Source organism: Sciurus vulgaris (assembly GCF_902686455.1).
Source record: "Sciurus vulgaris genome assembly, chromosome: 10".
NCBI lineage: Eukaryota > Metazoa > Chordata > Mammalia > Rodentia > Sciuridae > Sciurus > Sciurus vulgaris.
The window spans coordinates 101,467,732-101,489,827 of record NC_136470.1 but is presented as its reverse complement, the minus strand read 5'-3'; the positions used below and the strand labels follow the sequence as shown (position 1 = coordinate 101,489,827).

General features: G+C 38.7%; 1 protein-coding gene across 3 annotated transcripts in view; it reads right to left on the bottom strand.

The window, feature by feature from the left end:
* Positions 1-4,146: 4,146 nt before the first annotated feature.
* PLD1 (phospholipase D1) overlaps positions 4,147-22,096 on the bottom strand; it is a 209,785-nt gene continuing 191,835 nt past the window's right edge. For 2 of the 3 annotated variants that reach the window (XM_079155125.1, XM_079155126.1), the window contains 3 exons: positions 14,661-14,814; positions 7,619-7,736; positions 4,147-5,652 (listed from right to left, as the gene is read on the bottom strand). In XM_079155125.1, coding sequence (XP_079011251.1) covers positions 5,428-5,652; positions 7,619-7,736; positions 14,661-14,814 — 497 coding nt within the window. In that variant the 3' untranslated portion in view covers positions 4,147-5,427. The remainder of the gene's footprint in view (positions 5,653-7,618; positions 7,737-14,660; positions 14,815-22,096) is intronic. The other variant, XM_079155127.1, reaches the window with a different exon arrangement.

Genomic DNA, 22,096 nt, shown 5'->3' with positions numbered 1-22,096 from the left:
GAAAGATTGACAAGCTTTTTCTTAAAGATGGTAAATACTTAAAGGTTTGTGGGGTATATGGTCAAGAAGGTATATAAGCGAATAAGTGTGGCTATGTTCCAGTAACAAATTTACAAAACCAGGGGCTGGGGAGATAGCTCAGCTGGTAGAGTGCTTGCCTTGCAAGCACAAGACCCTGAGTTTGATCCCCAGTACCGCAAAAAAAAAAATTTACAAAACCAGGACACCGGCCTTAATTTGCCAAACCATCCACTAAAGGAGAGGCTAGGATCCCAGTTCTCTCTGCAATATCTGGATATTCTGAATGGATATCCACCACTCAATATTTACTTTTTATGTCATAGTGAGTATGCTGACTGCAATATTTTGATACAAATTTTTAAAGTGGAGAGTATGAGTACTTTTGACTCCATTCACTTTTTTTAAAAAAAGTTTTTTAGTTGCAGATGGACACAATATCTTTATTTTTATGTGGTGCTGAGGATCAAACCCAGTGTGAGGCAAGTGCTCTACCACTGAGCTACAGCCCCAGCCTGACTCCATCCATTTTTTGTGAATAATCCAAGAGAAATATTCATTAGATGATGTATTTCTTAGAGTCAAGCAAAGCTATGATGACATTCACTTAATGCATTCATCTAGAATAAAGTGAAGAAGAATATTGTTTCTTGGGAATAAGGAAAGGTAGTTAAGGCTATTTTTTTTTTTTTGCTTAAACTTTAAAATTTAAAACTTTAAAATGATTAAAATCATTTATTCAATGTTTGATTACTTTTTAAAAAATTATTTAGTTGTAGATGGACATGTAGATGGACATGATACCTTTATTTATTTTTATATGGTGTTGAGGATCAAACCCAGTGCCTCACACAAGCCAGACAAGTACTCTCTCACTGAGCCACAATCACACCCCCTCAATGTTTGATATATTTTTTTTTTTCAGTGCCAGGGCCTTGTGCTAGGGAGGCAAGCACTCTACCAACGGCTGAGCTACATCCCCAGCCCTTGATTACTTTTTAACTTAAAATCATAAATGGTATGAAGGAAAAATTTAAAAAGCTTATGAAACTTAGGTCATGTATGTGTTTTTAGTACTGGAGATTGAACCCAGCCAAGGGGGTGCTCTATCACTGAGTTCCTTTTTTTTTTTTTTTTTTTGAGACAGGGTCTTCTAAATTATCTAGGCTGGCCTCAAACTTGCAATTCTCTTGTCTCTATCTCCCAAGTTGCTGAGATTATAGGTGTGTGCCCCCATGTCCTGTGAGGCCATAAAATTTTTTATTCCTTTAATTAATCCTTCCAATCTCAAGTGAAGGCCAGGAATATCTCAAATGTGAATTTTAAGTTGCCACTAGTAGTCACATTCTACAGTACGTGCCCATCTTTAAAAGTAAAACAAATCCATTGATTTTTCTACATTTATTTTATGGATAGACGCTGATGAATTCCTTCTTTAGCAAATTTTTAGATTCAAGAACTTTTTAAGGCCTAGGCCTGGGCAAACTTGTTTTAGCTCTCAAAACTGCCGGAGTAATTAACCTGAGAGATTCTTCTAAGAAAATGAAAATATATTCCTAGACACTCTTAAAATCCTTTAGTTTTTACTCATTTTACACGAGAGGGCAGAGAGGGATGAGACATAAGATGATGTATAAGATCAGGAAAGCTAAAGAGAACGTTGACCTGTGTTAAACAGAAGAATTCTTTGGCAGTTACTGATGAGTTGAACATGAGATTTATTACAGGGCTTGTCATAGACTGAACATTTGTATTCTCTTCCCTCAAGTTCATGTCGAAGCACTAACCCCAGGTGATGATGCTCAGAGACGGGACCTTTGGGAGACACCCAGATGAGGCCCTGTGAGCCCTCATGATGGAAGAGCGTCCTTACAAGAAGAGACACTGAAGAGCTTGCTCAAAGAAGGGCTCACACAGAAAAATGTCCACCTTCCCCAAGCCATGAAAAGAGCCTTGCTAGAAAGTGACCACTCTGGAACCCTGATCTCAGATTTTCTGCCTCCAGAAACAGGAAAAAATCAGTTTGTCACTGAAGTCACTCAGCCTATGGAACATTGTTATGGCAGCCCGAGTGGACTTAGGCGAGGCCTAATTTTATTGTGTGTTTTAGGAAACGTTTTCTTGTACTCTAAAATAGTTTTTACATAGTAAGGAGGTGCTCTGATTAGAGACAGAAATTGAAGGAATAAGAAATAAGGAGTACACATTCTTTTATAAACATAAGATCTATTCTCCCTAGTCTCACATTATCAAAACAACTTTCCAGCTTGCTGTTGTCATCTAAAAGACTAATTCATTATATCAGGTATCAAGTTTTTTTTTGGGGGGGAGGGTGGTACAGAGGATTGAACTCAGGGGCACTCGACCACTGAGTCACATCCCTAGCCCTATTTTGTATTTTATTTAGAGACAGGGTCTCACTGGGTTGCTTAGTGCCTCACGTTTGCTGAGGCTGACTTTGAACTCTTGATTCTTCTGCCTCAGCCTTCAGAGTCACTGGGATTATAGGTGTGCACTCACTGTGTCCAGCCCAAGTTCTTTTATGTAAGAAGTGAACTGTCCATGTTTTGAGCAGCTACAAAGTTTTCTTTTAAAGGTGCTTTGAAAATGAATATTTTGTTTTTAAAATATACTACACAATTATCTAATGATTGGCTCTCCACACCCCCCTGGTAATATACTATGACTCAGAATTAAGAACAATCCACTGGATGGTGAGCCACAGGGGACATGTGATCGAGAACAAATGTCTGCCCCAGACTTCCCTGGTGAAGGGTTTCCTCCCATAATTAAGCTTGGTCCATCTGAACAGCTTTAATGGGGCATTACCACTTTTTACCCTTCATTTCTTATAATAGTAGATATTTTCCTTCTCAAAAACAGAAAAAATATATCACAGAGATTAGCAGGGTGTCAGGTACGGCATTTATAGGCATTTCAAAAGAGTTTAGTCAATTTGAAATGTTGAACAGAATCATAATACCTTTTCAAGGCTTTAGATTATTTACACTTTAAAGTTTTTATTAGACATTGCAATGTTAAATTATCTGAACTTCTAGCAATTAGTAATGGTGTCAAAGAATGACAGGTAATTAGGTCATACAGTACATCTCATGCCCACATTCCATGTATTCTTTGTAGAATGCTGCACTATGTAAACAGCTACTGCAAAAGAGGCAATTATTGCACTGAATTTTCCATATGATCCCTCCATAGAAATCTTGTTGCCTCTTCTCAGATCTTGCCTTTGAGTAGATGCATAGAAACCAGCAGTGATTTCTTGCCCAAGACTCAGTAATTTCTTCATCTCATTAGCTTTCTCCTCTCTCATGTTTTTCTTTTTTCAATCCATAAATATTGATTGACATCTTCTATGTGCCAGGCTCTGGGAACACACTAAAGGCAACATACAGTGAAGTCCCTGCCCTGTGGAGCTTCCATTCTAGTAGGTGGAGATAAACACATGAATAGGTAATGTTACAATGTTCAGAAGAACTCAAAAATCTCCCATCTGAAAGCTACTTATTGTATATTCTAATTTTGGGGTACTGATGAAGTGAAGAGAGGCCAAAACAGAATGTAGTTCCACTATGTATCTATTGGGTGAATTTAAGCCACTTCTTCATTCAGTATGAGCCTCAGTTTACTCATCTAAAAATGGGGAACATTTTAATTAAATGGCTTATTAAGGAAAATGGTCCTTTTGGGCCCTTTTATTTTCCATGGTGTTATGAGAACATCTTGCACAAAATCAAGCACCAGATTGTTGACTTCTAAGGTTTAAAAAACATTTTTTAAGATTAAATATAAGAAATTCTCAGGTATTCTACGTACATTCAATAATTCAAATGCCAATCTAATTTCTTCCAGTAATATGTCTTATTTATAAAGGCTATAGAATGAAATCCTTTTACCATCTTTTGCTACGAGAAATGTTATTTATTCATAAAAACCTACTTAATTCCACTGTTGGTCACAAAAATCCCACTTGGGAAATGATCTCTAGTTGTGAAATCCTGTCTTGTGGGTGACTCTCTCTTCTACTAACACATATCACTGGTTTTGTGGTCCTGTGTAATATTTTTGATTGGACTATTAGCTCACTGGAAGCTTACTTTGAAGAACAACCCATTGATGTATGTAATGGCCACACCCATACCATGTTCCATGGTCACAGGCCTCTTGGGAACCCATCTTAGCTCTTTAGGCTGTCAGAGTGGTTCTGCTTAGAAAAATCAAGAGCTTTGGTCTACCGAAGGGTATTATGTTATCCTAACTTTTTCAGGCGCCCTGGTGGAATGTTAATATGTATTTAATAATGCAAGCAAAGAAGCACATATTTTATAGTTAATTATTTTTTTTCTTAAGGAACATAGCATATTGGGAGAGCTGAATGTCAAATAAGGTTAGCTTCATGCTTATTAACTTGGTAGGAGTTATGAAGCTTGTGATTCTCTTGAAAGACAAATTGCATTCACTGGTTTAATTATGAAACAGAAAAATTCAAATTTCAATCAATCCAGTGGCTAAAGATGACAGGAAATTTTTTTTACAGGACTATAAGGAATCTTCTTTTCTTATCTGGATCAGATTTCCACTGACATCTTGGAGGTTCTGAAGGCTGTTGCTCTTTTATCTGGTTGCTGTGTAATTGAATACCCTCCACATTTTCAAATTTGATCAGGTGGGCTCTATCAAAAGGACACATCTTTGCAGTGTCTTCAGGAGCAAAGTGAAATCTCTCCTTCAATATTGGAATTTAATTCCTTCCTGTTGCTCTGTGATGTCAAGATATGCTGTCAATGCTATCAGAAGTGCCTGACAAAGGCTGCTGTTCTGTCCCTGCAGTGACTGAAAAGTAATAATGACCATATCCTGGGCTGAATGGTACTCTTCAGGACCAGAAGGGCAGGGGCATTCCAAATAACCTTGAGGAATTTTGAAGCAGCTCCATAATACCTTCTAGCAATAAAAAATATCTCAAACAATGCTGTGTGGACTACTAGATGAGGCAGGTCTGCAGACATTGGCTGTATAAAGGAAGTTCAGCAAGAAAAGGGCAAATATATGGTAAACTTCATCACAGTTACAGGTAAATTCTTGTTAGCAAAGGAAAAGGATTGGGATATATATCATGGAATTTGTTTATGTGTTTTAAATTGTTGAGTGCATGCTACCCACAAGAAAGCAGCCTCCTCTCCTGAGGACAGGCAGGAGGAACTATGAAGCCTTCTGATGTTCAGCGTCCTCACATCAGTACAACCGCAGTCCCTCCCGCCATTCCAAAGGGTCCATGTGTTGCGTACAAGAGGGCATCAGGCCCGGCTTCGGCTGTGAGGTCCCCATGAAGTCACTGTATGCAGTGCGGCCTTCGGGGTGGAAGTCCTTGGCTGCAAATGAGTACACCTCTTAAGTCCAAACCTCCATGGGCACTATGGCTTCTTTGGTTCCGACAGACGGCAGTAGGCTTTCTTCAGACAAGAAATAGAAGGGGAACTGCACCAAGAATCCGCGGATCTTTCTCAATTCTTCCTCAGCTCGAATGGGATCTTCTTTTGCTAATATGGGCTTGTTTATAAAGTCTCTCAGCTGAATTAAATTATGTACTTCATCACTGGGAAGGCACCGGAACACCTGAATAAAACACAAATTGGAAATACAGTGATCGGTTTCAAAGAAAGTGCACGCCCCTTATGAAAGATACACATTTCAACAGGCAAATTCTTTGTTTTATGAAACACATGAGGTTTTTTTTTTTTTTTTTTTGACTAGGGCTTAAACCCAGGGGTGCTCTACCACTGAGCTATATTTCCAGCCCTTTCTTATATTTTATTTAGAGACAGGGTCTTGTTGAGTTGCTTAGGGCCTTGCTAAATTGCTGAGGCTGGCTTTGAACTCACAATCCTCCTGCCTCAGCCTCTCAAACTGTTGGGATTACAGGCATGTGTCACCGCGCCCGGCTGAAACACATGAGTTTTATGTCAAAGCATAGACTTAAGATTTGCTATTCTTATTTGCCACAAAGTGAGTGCTAGACTTGCTTCAATTAAGAAAACCATAGCTAGAGCCTTATCTCTCATCTATACAGGTCGTTAACTGCAGATAAAGTCAATCTAGTGGTGAGGAATTGCACTGTTGTCACCCCATGTGGAGGTTAAATTTTTGGATAATAATCATCATCCCTGAATTTCACTGGTGGTTCTAGCCTAAGAGGAAAGTTGCATTATTATATTTTCTCTAGCTTTACATTTTGAAAGATTACCTTTACTTAATGTTATCAGATGTTAACATATAACATTTTGCTGACTAAAAAATGAGTTTCAGACATCAAAACATCTTATTCCTGCATATTTCAGCATGCACTTCTTAAGCATAAGGACATATGGCTGTACAACCACAGTACCATTTTCACACCAAAGAAAACAAATTCTGTAATGTCATTTAAGATAGGTCCATATTCAGATTTATCCTAGTATCCCCAAAAGGTCTTTTATCACTGTTTTTCCCCAATCCAGGGACCAAATAAGACTGTGCCTTGCATTTGTAAAATCATATTTTAAAAGACTCCTGCATATGAGCTATTTGATCATGGTCTTCAGTTCTCAGTATAAAATAAGGATATAGATATTCATCATGTTTCATGAAGAAAGATGATGTTTCCATTCTGGAAGGGACTCTGGAAGTCATGAAGAAGAATATACTATACTCTTTCCCAGCTTTTCACAGATGGTCAAGGAATCTCAGTTTGAACATTTTCCATGATTGGAAGCTGGATACTTCACAGCGTAATGTGTTCCACTATCAGACAATGCTTCATTCTTGTAAATTCTTTATTGTAACTGACGGATAGAACTTGCCAGGAGATGCATTTGCTATGCATCCAATGGAGCTGGGTTGAAAACACTTTTCTGAAAATTAGAGATGTCCAACAGAGGACAAGCCTTATTTAAAAAAAAATTCATCATCAGGATGGCTAGTATTTACTATGTATGCTGTGCTAAATACATTTAAGAGAACTTTTTTCTTTTTTTATCCTCACAACTATTCTGAAGAATATCCCTTCCAATTTATAGGGAGGAAAGGAAGGCCAGGAAAGTCATGTGACTCTACAGAAGTTATATCCCCAGTCACTGGGTGAGCTGGGTTGAACCCACGGCTGACTCATTTGGGGATCCCATTTGCCTTTCTTCTCTTCATGATCAAGGGCTGGGTAACCATGTGCCAAAGATGCTCATGATGAGATTCCTGCATCAAATGAGAGGACAGGATACCACTGAAGTCTCTGCTGAACTATCATCCCTGATGCTTTTTGATTTTTGCTTTTCAGTGCTCACAAAGAAGTATTTTTAGGGCTGGAGATGTGGCTCAGTGGCAGCACACTTGCCTGGCATGTGTGAGGCCCTGGATTCGATCCTCAGCACCACATATAAATACATAAATAAAAAAAAAAAAGAAGTATTTTTATAACCTGGAGGTATGTTGCTTCTTTTTATACTCATTAAGAACATTCTGTATCAATAAAATGCAGAAATAAAGATGCACTTTCTGTGATGAGAGTCAGTGGAAAAAAAGGGCTGAGAGATACATACGTAAAGTTTACCTTATCATAAATTGTAGCATTTCGAGCGGCTGTTGAAACCCACACCTCCTTGAAGAATTTGTCACTCACTGGATCCTGAATATCCTCGCTTGGGTCAGAGAGATAGCCAAGGACAACCCTGAAATACAAGTGCCTCCAAATTGAGTAACTAGGATGAAGAAGTTTGGTGACTGCATTGTTACTGATGGTAATAGACATTCCATCGTAGGAGTTGAACTGTCTTAGGTTTTTAAAATTTTTTGGAAATCAAAGGAAGCCATTAAAATTAAATACATATTCTATTTATATTTATTTATCTATCTGTCTGTTTAGTGGCAAAACAAAACAAACAAAATAAAACAAAAACCTAAGTTTCTCTGATGCTTAAATGTTTGAACTGTTGAGACAGAAAGACCTCAGTTTTGTTTTAAGAGCATTCTTTGTCGTTTGGCCTATGGTGGCCAGAACCCTGGGAGATAGATAGGATTAGAGCCCAAACATGCGCCAGAAAATGTGCTGAGCCCTTTCCAAGGACTAGCTCACTAAATCCTCAAGACAATGTTATTATCTTCACCTTAGAGATAAATGCACAGAGATTAAAAAACTTGTTCCAAGTCAAACAACTGTTAAGTGGTAAAGCTGGGTTCCAATCAGGGCCACAGACTCCCAAACCTGTGCTTAACCATGACACGTCTGCCTGCCTTCCTTTCCTCACCCCTTTCTTCCTTCCCTCCTCCCTTCCCTTAGGCCAAGCACTATGCTTAACTCTTAGGTACATGAATGAATAAAAAAAACAGAAAGTCCTTTTGGGTAGTTAAATTTGGTGACTGAGACAAAAACTGAAGAAATAATCATCCCCAAAAGGAATTAATTACAATCATCCTAGATACAGGGTATCTTCTTTTTTTAAATAATTTTTTTAGTTGTTGATGGACCTTTATTTCATTTATTAATGCAGTGCTGAGACTCAAACCCAGTACCTCACACATGCTAGGCAAGTGCCCTATCACTAAGCCACAACCCCAGCCCACAGGGTATCTTTAAGAGCATGAGATGGGTGTGGTCAGGGAGATTTGTCCTTCCCCCACCTGTTTACCTAACTCTACCTACCAACTTTTAAGATTCTGTACAAGATCAACTCTGTAAAACTTTGGAGAGTTTTACAGAGCTCCTGGGTCTCTCTCTTCTAGTTAATCTGGGAGAATTCAACGTTATTTCATTATTCCCCACTGTACTTCACATGTGCTTTGTCTTTATCAGGGCCTGCCATATTTTATACACTGTTTTTAACAGGCCCATCTCACATTTCTGGAATGCCAATTCTGTAAGAGACCAGGACCTGGCCACTGTCATTTCCTCAGAGTATCTGGTATAAAATAACCCACATACTAACTGTAGTCTGAACTGATTATACATGAAAGGGGACTAGAAATAGCAAGAAATCATCAAGTAAAGCAAGACAGGTTTTAGAGGTAAGATTTGAAAATTATAATAATTCTTGTTCATACAGAAGAGTGTTGGATTGCAAAACACTTCTGCCTTTATCCTGTGAGGAAGAAGGGCAGGATGATTTCCGTTTTGTAGACTGGAAACTAAAATTCGGGGATACACTAGTAATTGAGCTAAAACACACACTGAGTTCAAAGCCCTTTCTCACATGCCTTGTGGGTTCAAAGAATACCAAGAAGGCCTGTGGTGACGGGAAAGCGCAATGGGAAAACAGGCCGTAAGTGAAATGGGGACCCACTGTAGCCATCAGACAGAGGAGTAATGGGATCGGACTCACATATTGAAATATAGCTGCTTACTGAGAATAGCCTGGCGGACAGGTGGACAAGGGCTGGAAACGGAGCCCAGTTAGGAGCCACAGCCGGAAGCTGAGTGAGATCTGATTGTGGCTGTGGCTCGGATGGTAGTGGAATGAAGAAAGAGCCAATGAGTTTTAGTGACAGCAGATGGAGGGTGTGAGGCATCACAGATGATTAAAACCTCTCTATCTGAAGCAACTATAAAAGTGTAGTTGTCATTAGCTAAGGGAATCCTCTGTGTGTGTGTGTGTGTGTGTGTGTGCAGTTGCTGGGTGAAGACTAGCAGTTCTGTTTGGGGCCTATTTAGGCCACCCTCAAACATCCAGGTGGACTGCTGAGCAGGCAGTTGGAAAAATGGACGTGGAGTTTGGGAGAGAAGGCTTGGCCAGAGATAATGGATCAGAGAATTGCCCTAATTTATATGCTCATAATACCATATGTTTTTAATAGAGCTTGCTGGAAGAGTATAAACAGAGAAGAGGAGCTGGGGTACCCCAACAGGAGGGGAGGGGATCAAGCTGCAAGACTGAGAAAAGCCAGAGGACAGGGTATCCTATGACCACTCAGGGAAGGCGGCCCAGGAGAACTGAGTTTAAATCACAAAAAAATTGACCACTGGATTAAATAATGCAGACATTGTGAGACTGTTATCCTCTTAGTATTTAAATAATGTAGATTTACATCATCATTTTTAATGGCTCTAGTTTCCCAGCATATGAAATTTATGTAATTTATGTAACCAATTATTTTATTACAGACATTTGCATGGTTTCCACTTTTTCATTATTATGAACAGGGCTACAATGAACATAATTTATTCATCACATATAATACTTTGTGAATTTTTATGACTATTTCATTAGGAGAAATTCTAGAATTAAAATTCTTGGGTCATAGAATATGCAAAATTATTCCAAAAAAGGCTGTTCCAAACTACATAGTCTTCACATGTATTTCTCTCTGGTCACTTCCAACATCTTTGGTTTGTGAAAAACTCGTTCAATTTTATTGGGATAAAAAGGCAACCCGTTTTGTTTTAGTCTGTGCCTTTTCTGCTATATAAAAATTCTTTAAAATAAAAGGAGCTGTCCTCATGGGCTCACTAGCATTATGAGTTATATAGCCTCAAAAATCCCATTTCCACTTTGAATAATTCCTCCTTCATGGAAATAATTTTAAAAGAAAGATTTAAGGGATAATTCTTGCACATACATGCTGGCTCCTAATTAAGACCCAAAGCAAAATTTCATTACACCAAATCTAAAGGACAGTGCAGGTTGTGAGGGAAGCCAATCACAATACCTTTGATTTGGGTCAGCTCTGAGGAGCTGAAAACGAAGCAGAAAGCATTTCTGTGATGTTGCTTTTAAATTAGAACAAGAGGGGAGGCAATGTGTCCACCAGGTTATCAGTTAAGAACTTGTTATTTAAAATAAGCCTTCAGTAGTCACTATTTAGCAATAAATTACTTTTCCCTGTTGGCATTTTAATTATAAGAAGATTATGTCAAAATGCACAGCAAAAATAATACCAAGTGTTCTGGGAATTCTTTTGAGGACTAAAGTTTCAGAGAAAACTACTTTGATTTTATGTTAATATGCATAATGGCACTTATTTAATTTTAATTGCTTATGCATCAGAAGAAATAGCAAGGTAGAGAAACTGCAAAGTTATTTGTGTTCCTTTCATTCCTCATGTCTATCACTTTAAATGATTCTGAGCTCTACTTGTGTGGATAATAGTTTCTGTTGAGTGATGGTTTTATCTGTAAAGTTTGGATAATTTTCTAGGACGTAATGAACTGTTCAGCTCACAGTTGTGACATTCAGTGCAGTACCCTGATGGTTGCTTCTGTCTCTATTTAGAATTGATTTCACATTGAAATGTGTCTCTCGATTTCTATTCAAAAATAGCCCAGATGGAAAATGGATTGAAGCTGCGTTTTTTCAAATGAGAAAATGGTTGTGCTTTAGGCCACAATATTTATCTTTGGGAACATTTCCTAATAAAGAGACGCTAAAATTGACACAAGGTTTCCGTGGTGCTTTTTAATATAGTATCTGTGCTTGCCATTGGGGTAAAGTGGAAATAATTGTTCAAGAACAACTGCCTCTTTAAGACAGAGTGAAAACTGCCAAGAAAAATAAAGTGCCTAGAAATAAACTTCTCATTAGGAAAGGATCCAAATAAAAGAAAAAAAATTTGAGTGATTTATCAAAGAACAACTTCTACATAATGAAAAACTTAAAGCTTTACTGAAGAACAAAAACAACTGGAATAAATTGAAGTCCATAACTTGTTCTTCAATAGGATGACTCAATATTATAAAGATGTCAACTCTTTTTATATGGATCCATAAGTCTGCTATAATACCAATTTTTTAAAAATACTAATAAGAATTTGGGAGAACTCGAGTAAATGATTCTCAAGTTCAGGTGAGAGATGTTATTTAAGAATAGCCAAGGGCTGGGGTCTTGCTCTGTGGCAGAACACTTGATTAGCTTGTGTGTGGCCCTAGGTTTGTTCCCTAGCACAGCAAACAAAGGAAAAATAAAAAGAGAAGGATAACAGCCAAAATTGTTCTGAAAAAGAATACTAGTTTGAGAAAGTGGTATGTCAAGAAATAGGATTAAAGTGCATGGACACAATAATGAAAATTGTGTCACACTGGCATGCATGTAAACAGACTTTCAATATAATCAAAGAGAAACAATGTAAATCAGAATACATGCAATTTCATGGGTCATTATTGATAGGTAAAGGGTACTACAGCACATGATATAGCTCTGGATCAGTTGGTTAGTTTGGTGGGCAGAAAGCTAGAGCCCTGAATCATTTTTATATTAGAATAAACTGCAAGTTAAGTGTAAAAGGTAAAATTCAAACAAATACTAGAAAAACATGAGTAAATGTTTGATCTTGGGCTTGGAAAACAATTCTAAGCATACGGGAAAAGGGGGAAAAATAAAAATTCCTGATAGATTTGGTTAATAAGATTTGAGAAATTTCCCCATAATTGTATTAAATAGGATTCAAAGGCAATCGGTCAATCATATTTACAAGATATGTGACAAAGGAATTAGCATCCCATATATTTAAAGTTCTTATAAGTTATTAAAAGAAAATTGAGCATTCTAAGACAATGGAAAAGACATGAATAGGCTAGCACGTCACAAATGAACAATTACTATGACTAAAACACATTTTTAAAAACTCTAAAGAATGCAAATTGAAAGAATGAAATTCCATTTGAAATCCAACAAATTGGCAAAGATTAACTGAAATAATAGAATGCAGTAAAAATAGAATAAGTCTTTTTAAAACATTGCTAGTAAAATAAAAAGAAATTAGAGGGCAAAGGAAGCTTCCAGAGTCTAAGGAAACAAGAAGGTGAGCACTGTGATATCTGAAAGCATATCCACATTTTTTCTATCAGCAAACAATCAAAGCATATGAATATAGAAACATGATGTGGAACCCCATAAATATGTATAATTTTATGTGTCAAAAAATAAGTTTAAAAATTTATTTCTTAATAAATTTTTAGCACTGCGCAGTATCATGAAAAACAAATTCAATTTTCTTATTGGTTTTCTGTATTTGCCAAATTTCTACAATAAAAACATGTTGTAGATCCTCTATAATCATTATACATTTTAAAATTTATAAAGAAGACTAGCACTTTATAACTTAGGTTCTCATGGAACTGAAAAGATAGGACATACATTTTCAGCTTACAAAATGAAATATTTCCTCATATATATTGCAGTAGGCAATCAGTGGGCTGATTAGCAGAGTATTAATTTTAAATTCTCCCCTGCTAAACAAAACAAATTAACATTAGCATTTCATTGGAATGTCAATGGTTGGAAAAAATTCTTACCTGTAAAACAATTTGTCAGGAAGGCAATAAATACAGCAATAAAATTTGTTAGAAGGTATTGACTTCTAACAGATTTTCAGGGATGGCTTTACTGAGCTTCTTGAGCAAAAGGAATGTCTCTGGAATCCACACTTCCAAATCAGCTGCCAGTGGGCACTGGCATATTTTTTCAGCAATTGTTATTTGATCATTGTATTACTGAACTATTTTGATTTTTTAAAATCCGAACTTTTTAACAACTTAAATAGGCACAAGATGGTTTAACCTGGCCTGTCCCTAAATCAATCACACATTAAAATGTTAGTATGTTCTATTACATTTATTACTCTGAGAAGCCAGAGTCTGGACTGGTAGGAATCAGGGAAATGGCCATCTCATTTGCCAAGGAGTGACATTCTCATTAAGGCCTTTCTGTAAGTGAGAAGTGAGAGTTTCCAAAATGTACCATTAACATGTGAAGGATTAAAACACAAAGCTGCAGTGCAATGCCCTTCCCCAAACAGCATAAAGCACAACCCCTAACTACGTCAGGGACACTTCCTGCATCTCACTGTAGAGGCCCTGCTGAAATGGCATCAAGACCAGGACGGTTCTACAATAATATATTTGTGGACTCCCTGAAAAGGCCTATCCCACAGACACTGGGGAGATCAATGTGTTTGCAAGGATGTTACTTGCTCCTTGATTATGAGTTGAGAAACCACTGGACAGTAGTGAGCAGAGGGAGTGACATGATCTAGAAGGTTCTAGAAAGATCACCTGCTGAGGAGAATAGATTACGAGTTGATGGCAGTTAGAGCCCAGCCCTCCAAGTTTCTCAACAGGGTCCTGCAGCCCTTGCTTCCCAGCCCAGGGTTCTCTCTGCTTGACCACAGATTTGTTTGACTTTTACATCTTCTTGCCAAAGATCAGGGATCTTCCATATCCGGAGTCATTATAAACCTGAGAACTGCAGTTTCCACATATAAATCTGACACCAGCAGTCACTGGCATATTCCTTTCGTAGTTTTCACCACACCCTTGCATTAGTGAACTACTTTGATTTTTTTTTAAATGAACTAACTTTTAAAAGCTTAAATAGGCACAAGATGATTTGGCCTCACCTTTCCCTAAATCAATTCATATATTTTAAATGCTAATTTTTTTCTATAAAATATAAAAATAACAAGTACCATTAAAGTAAGACACATCTGTGGACCGTTTGAAGTTGTTTTGCCTACTGGTGTACGTATCCTCTGTTCCGGGAGACACTGTTTTCAACAAGGGAGAACCTGGCATGACACGTGTGCTAAGGTCAAGAGGTCAGCCTTGGCCCCAGTGCCTGTTGCTGAGGGCCCGTATAAGAGAGTGAACGAGGCTATGGAGAACCCACCTAAAGCACTGAAGCCGAAGTCCTCGGGCAAACCGGCCGGCTTGGTACTCCCTTCCGTCCATTACCGCAGGGACTGTCTCTGTGTCCTGCACAATGACAGCCATTTCACTGTCACGCTTCCCCAGCATGCTTCGGTCATTTATGTTGGCAGAGCCTAGGAGGAGAAACACTGAAGCTGAGCAACCTCCTTGTGGTGGGGCCCTGCTGGTTGCCTCCCCACTCAATTTTTCTTAGCTAATAAAACCCAAATTTTGTTCAGGTTATCAAAGAAAGATGTACTTTAGGGAGGTGGGGCCTGCCCTACACCACAGGGAAATTTCATTCAGTCTAAGCCAGTCTTGGTAATTTCATTATTTCCGCCAGTGACTGTCTTAGGAATTGACCCTTGGCATGGTTCTAGCCAATGCAACATGAGGAGAAGTCTTTCAGGGGCTTCCAACAAGGTTTTTCTCCTTTGTATAAAAGGACAGAAGAAACGGATGCTGTCTGTTCCAGGATTTATGTATGTGACTTGAAAGGCTGGGTGAGGACATTCTGGGAACTGCTGCAGCCATTTACAACCACAAGTGGACAGACCGACAAGCTAAGGATGGAGAGCAGAAAGACTGGATCTTTTGGTCACTGGACTAGCCAATGCTAGAACTTTCTTACCCTCTGTTCTTTGAAAAAATACATTTTCCTTACTGTTCCACACACTTCTAGTTTTTTACCTGTGTCTCAAAAGGATTTTAACTGATACAATTATGAATCACTTCAAGAAAAAAGACATGCCTATCAGCTCAGCACAGAAGATGGCTTGGTTTTTAGAGTTAAGAATCAAGAGTCTGAAGACTTAACTCAGTCATCTAATGAGGAATGTCAAAGCCCTGGAGCCACCTCCACAATCTCCAGAGCCTAATCTCAGATCCGGGTTGTCACTGGTGGCTTTGGTCTTTCCACTCTTGCCTCATTTGTGTGGCATGCCAACATCCTCCATGTCAACTTCCCTCCATTCTATTTTTAAATCTGGAGAGGCTGAGAATGTTGACTTTCCAATGTGAAGGGCAAACCTTCTCATATTAGTTCAACCTGAGTTTTTCTCGGTCCTCCGATGTGCATTCAGAAACCCAAACACATTTTCTGCATTAATCACTGCAGATTCACGCTTTGGAATCCTTGGATGTGTCCTACCAACTACAGAAGGAGCCCAACTGACTTTTTATTTCCTCCTTGTTCCTTTTGGCCTGGCTGTGACACTCTACTGCTTCTGCAGACATGAAGCAGAAGGCTCAGGTTGAATAGGCACACTGGCTGTCCTCAGTGACTGGGACAGCCAGAGCAGTAAGGTGATAGTAGCCCTGCCTCTGGTCCAGTTGGTGGGATTGTGTGTTAGAGAAAGCTGTCCTTTCCTCAACAGACTCAATCATCATATACCTGAGTAGTGTCACATAATCAATATACAAATCTATAATGACTATGGATAGCATGGTGCCCCCCATGGGGGCCCTGGTGAAAGAATTAAGCACCCCATACAAATGGGGGTTTCTGTGGAGTGCTGTAAAGAGGGAACCTTTGAAACATTCTGATTTGTGAGCATCAAATTTTTCTTTATATAGGCACTTACATTTTCATTAAGCTGTAAAATCTGCAAGCATATCTTGAGGCTTGACAGTCGGCCAGCATTAATTGGGCAAGTCATTTAATCTTTCTCAGCTTAAATTTGATCTTTCATAAATTGAGATAATATCGACCTTGTAGGGTTGTTGTGGGAATTAAGTAAGACCACGTGAAAGCACCTACTGATTCATGATCTGCTCTATGAATGTTAATTATTATTGGCATTAGTATCAGATACTTGTTAACCCTGGAATGTCAGCACCAGAGCACACTGCTATAGGAAGGAAGAATTTGCTAGAATGAGCATTTGTATCAAAGAAGCCTCCTCTATGGCTTACTCACTCCTACCCCTGGTGTGAGTTACCAAGGACACTAGAAATAAAGTTCTCATGGTGCTCTTGCTTTGTGATTTCATTATTCCCTGCCCTGGGCAGAGGCTGCTCTTGGGCTGAGGCTGATGGACCGAGACATTATTACTTGGTTCCCTGTCAGGAAAACTGGAATGTGAGCCAGCTTGGAAAATCTCCTCCACACCATGTACGTGTACACACACACACACACACACACACACACACACACACACACACACACTGTAAGGCCAGTGCCTAACCCTCTCCTGTTACAATGGCCTCCACACACCCCAGTGCCTAACCCTCTCCTGTTACAATGGCCTCCACACACCCCTGGCTAGGAATACATTCCTGGCATTCTGAGCTGGAATTCTTAGAGACAGGGTTTGGTTCTTGTATTTCAAGGGCTGATCTGGAGTGACTCCAAGCACTGACTCTCAACTATATTAGATAAGTGACAGGACTACTATCTAACAGTAGTGTGAAGAAAAAGATGATAAAAATTTAGATGAACCTAACAAATGTGAAACTGACAATGAGATATTGATAGAGGTAAATGCTACCTCCAGTCTGGGGTAAAATGTTCCTGGATGCTGAAAATCAAATTCAGAACAGGAGAGAGAAAATGCAGGCATGTTCTCATTTCCATAAAGCACATGAGGAAGAAGATAGCAAGGACCCAGAAGAATGCACACTGAATCATTAATGGCAGTGGGTCCCTTTATGGTAAAGAAATAGGGACATTTCAGGCGACTTTTGACCTCTTACTCTATCCATGCTCTCAAGTTGAATTGTTCACAACAAATATGCATTGTGTTTATGTATTTTTTTTTTTTTTTTTGAGACAGGGTCTCACTACATTGCCCAGGTTGGCCCTGAACTTGTGATCCTCCTGTCTCAGTTCCCTGAGGTGCTGCGATCACACGTGTCCAGCTCATACATTACTTTTTTTTTTTTTTTTTTTTTGCGGTGCTGGGGATCGAACCCAGGGCCTTGTGCTTGCAAGGCAAGCACTCTACTGATTGAGCTATCTCCCCAGCCCTATACATTACTTTTTATGGTAACTGCAATCCCTTGTTCTTATTAGAATGTTGCCTTGATCATTTAAAACCACTTAGTTTTCAGGAAATGATAAACTCTGAAAAAACTGGAAACTTCAAAAAAAACTGGAAAGACAGCAGAATACAAAAGAATGTATGAAAATATATTTCAGCAATAAAATAAACATCACTGAATCCGTCACCAGGCTGAGAACATTACTGCATCCCAGAAGCCCCCATGAGCATTCCTGTGCATATCCTTCCCTCTCCAACAGAAAGATGATGTTGAACTTTGTGTTCATCATTCTCTGCATGTTTTCCTAAACAAAGAATGCTTCACTTCTGACTCGTTTTAAATTTATATAAATGGAATCATATAGCAAATAACTTGAAATGTATGTTTCATTCTATCTTTGGGATTCATCTGTGCCTATTTGTGATGCGTGTATTTTTCTTAAATGAACACATCGGAGATTTATTTATTCATTCTACTATTGATGGATGTTTGGATTGCTTCCACAATTTTGCTGTGATGCCCAATTCTGCTCTACATAGTTGGCTATTTGCTTCTTGGTATGCACATGTGAGAGTTTACCTGAGTTCTGTATGCAGGAGGAGACTGCTGAGCTACAGGGTAACTTAGCTAGGTAATGCCACAATATTTTCCAAAGCGATTTCCAATCTGTGCTCTCTAAAGCAGAGGTTGGGACCCACTATTGTTCCACAGCCTTGCCAATACTCAAATTGTCCAACTTTTGGAGTTTTGCCAGTCTGGTATTTTAAAAAACGTATTTGTCTCATTATTGTACTGATGAGCATGAACATCATTTCATGTTTAGGGGCCTTTGGTATGCTCTCTTCAGTGAAGCTCTCATATAATTTCCCTGCCCATTTTTCTTTGGATTTTCTTGATTTAGAGGAGTTCTTTAAGTGTAAAAAATCTACTTTCAGTTTGTGGTTTATCTTTGTATTTTCTCTTAATGAATAAAGTTCTGAATTTTAATATAGTTGTATTTACCTCTCTTTTCCTTTATGATTTGTGCTTTTTATTGTGTATTATTTAAGAAATTGCGAATCCTTCTGTAGTAGGTAGGATAAAAGCCCCCAAAGATGTCCGTGTCCTGATCCCTAAAACCTATGAGTGTTATGTCACAGGCAAAGGGGAATCAGGATGCATACGAAGTTTAGGTTGCTAATCAGCTAACCTTAAAGTAGGGTGATGGGCCTGTATTATCCAGGTGGGCCAATACAATCACAGAAGTCCTTAAAAGGCAAGAGGAGTCACGGAGTCACACGGTGATGTGATTACAGAGGAATGGATAGAGCCTTCTTGAAATCCTCAGAGATTGACCCTTGGGAGTTTTAAAGATGGAGGAAGGGGGCCAGGAGCCAAGGAATGTGGGCAGCCCCTAGAAGCTGGAAAAGGGAAGGAAATGGATTCTCTGAGAAGCTTTCAGAAAGGAGTACAACATTCTTGCTGATACCCTGGATTGAGACCCACGCTGGACTTCTAATTCGCAGAAGTGTCACATCATAAATTGGTGTGGTTTTAAGTTACTGAGAGCATGGTTATTTGTTAGAGCAGTAATAAAAAACTGTTACAAGTTTGGATCTGGAGTGTCCGCCAAAGGCTTGTGCGTTGAAGGCTTGGTCCCCAGTGCAGCAATGTTCAGAGGTAGGGCATTTGGGAAGTGACTGGATCATAAGGACTCTGCAGTCATCAGCGGATGATTCCTTTGATGAATTCGTAATTGAATGGACGATTGGGAGGTGGTGGGAACAGGAGGAGATGAGGAAGAAGGTCACTGGAGTCATGCCCTGGAGGGTATATCTTATCCCTGGATGCTCCCTCCTTCTTATCCCTGGCTCCTCCTGTCAGCCTCTCTCCCCCTCCTTCCTGGCCACTGTGATGGGAGCTTTCCTTTGCTACACCCTCCCCACTTGACATGCTGCCTCACTGACAGGCCCAGAAACCATGGAGACAAGTGACCAAGGAATGAAACTGCTGAAACCAGGAACCAAAATAAATGTTTCCTGTTTTTTTTTTCCTCAGTTGTTTTGTCACAGTGACAGAAAGCTGACTAACACACTAACTCTACTCTGTTTTAGTTTGTTTTAAATGGAAACTGGTTTTCCTATTGAGTCCAAATGGGTTCCCCTGCAGTCTTCACACAATTGTATTCCCTGTGTCTCCAGACCCAAAGTACTCAGCTCTGACTACACGATGACTTGCATTTAGGAAGCATTTTCAATACATTGGTGCCAAAACCAAAAATCAAACACCCAATACCTAACCTCCAAATTGAACCAATTAGATGAAAATGACTGGAAGTAGAAACCAGGTACTAGTATACTGCCCTATCCCCACATCCATCATCAATCCATCATTTTCTTTTTTGATGCCCTTTAAAAAATGAGCAAATATCCTCTTAAATGATACAGATATTTTAAAGTTCCCTAGGTGATTCTAATACAACTAGGGTTGAGACCCATAGGAATAAATATTTTAAAAACAAGTATAATCCCTCTTCATTGGGGCAGCCCTTCAACAGATCATCTTCTGCCATTTTTAAGTCTGTCCTTCAAGTACTGATGCTCATGATCTCTCTGTAGTTTCTGCGCCCTCTGCCCTCCCACCCTCCCTTTGCTGATTGCCTCTGGACCTTCCTGCTGCAGTTCAGCAATATCCATCCCAATATTTGTGGCTTCAAGTAGAAAGAATAGCTGCCTCTCCTCTTGCTCACAAGCTCTGAGGGGGCAACGGTCCTGTTTTATTCACGTTTGACATCTCCTTATTGTGTTTTGCAGTGGATGAGTGAACATTAAAACAATTTCACTTAGTCAACAGAACAGACTTAAATTCTACTTAAAGGAGAGCCTTGTTCTGTTAAGGAGAGCAAGATAAATGTTAGTTTGGTTTAGTGCTAAAATTAAGTGTGTGAGAAAACTGGATTTGGACACAGACTGCATGTCCAGCAGGGCTACCCAGGGCAACTGGTAATCAAAGCTACATATAAAAGAGATCTTGAATATGAGAAAACAAATGTTTCATTGTAAGGTAAAAAAAAAAAAAAAGAAGATAAACAAATTAGTCACTTGTTTTATGTCAGTTATTCAATAATTCTGGCATAAGTTCACCATGTTAGAAAAATTAATCACAAGTTCCTCTAACCTCCTTTAAGCCTTTAAATGATTGCTTAACATCTGTAAAACGTTCTCAACCTAGCTTTAATTGTTTTCTGTGAATTTTATTTCACTTATTCATTTTGCCATGCTGGGGATGGAACCCATGACCTTGTGCATGCTAGGCAAGTGCTCCACCGGAGCTACATTTGCCTAGTCCCTTCTCTGAGAATTTTAAATATTTTTTTTCTCTTTGTTATGACTTAAACAGGGGTGATATGTTAGAGAAGCAAAAAACCTACTCACTCTTAAGATTTCCACTGAGATAAAAAGAACAAAAAAACCTTTGGATTTTTCCTGGGGAGAAATGTATTTTTTAAAGCACAATGCTCTTGGGGAAGGGAAGAAAGAAATTCATCCTTCAAGAACTAGCGAGCAGACCTCTTCATAGGCCACATCCTCAGTGTCGAGATGGCAGATAAGAATTCTGTGCAAAACTGATCAATTGTTGCAGCCTAAATAAACTATAGCCTTAAGGGTTCAGAAACATTTCTAGAAAGAAAATAAATCAATTAAAAAAAAAACTCAACAAACCAATTTAACTGTGAGCTCTATTATTGAACAATACCTTGCAATTACATTTTATGTAAAGCAGGCTAAAAGTCAAAATGACATTTCAAAGGAAAATATTTACATCTGTCAATTTTTACTTTCAGAGTTCTAAACTCTGTCTGAAAAGATAACTGAATTTTACTTGGCCTTGTTGTTCATTTTTCCATTTCAGTAAACCTGAGTATTTTCTGCTTCCTACTGTAATTACCAAATTTAATGTAAAAATATTCTGATGTTGACTTCTGAAGAACAAGGACAGACTAGCTTGGGGGAGTTAAGATAAACCTTGTGTATTGGGAGACAAAGGGGAGTAAATAAGCCCCTAAAGAGCTTCTATCCCTATAAAGCAATAGATGGAGGAACAAGATTTTTTTTCTAAATGTCCTATACAAACATTAAGAAAATCACTCTCTTCAATCTCAATCTCTCTCTCTCTCTCTCTCTAGACAGACAGACAGACACAAACACACACACACACACACACACACACACACACACACACACACGGTGGTCTATACATTTTCTGGTTTTAGAACCACTGCTCCTTTCTTTTCAAATCACACTCCAGATAAGACAGCCTCATTACTCCTAGATATGAATTTTTTTTCTTTTCATAGTGGAGGATAGAGATGGAAAAGGCATATTAGCTGACAAAAAATTTCAAAACACTTCATTGACATTTAGTTTCTTAAAGAATAGGGAATTATCTTATTAT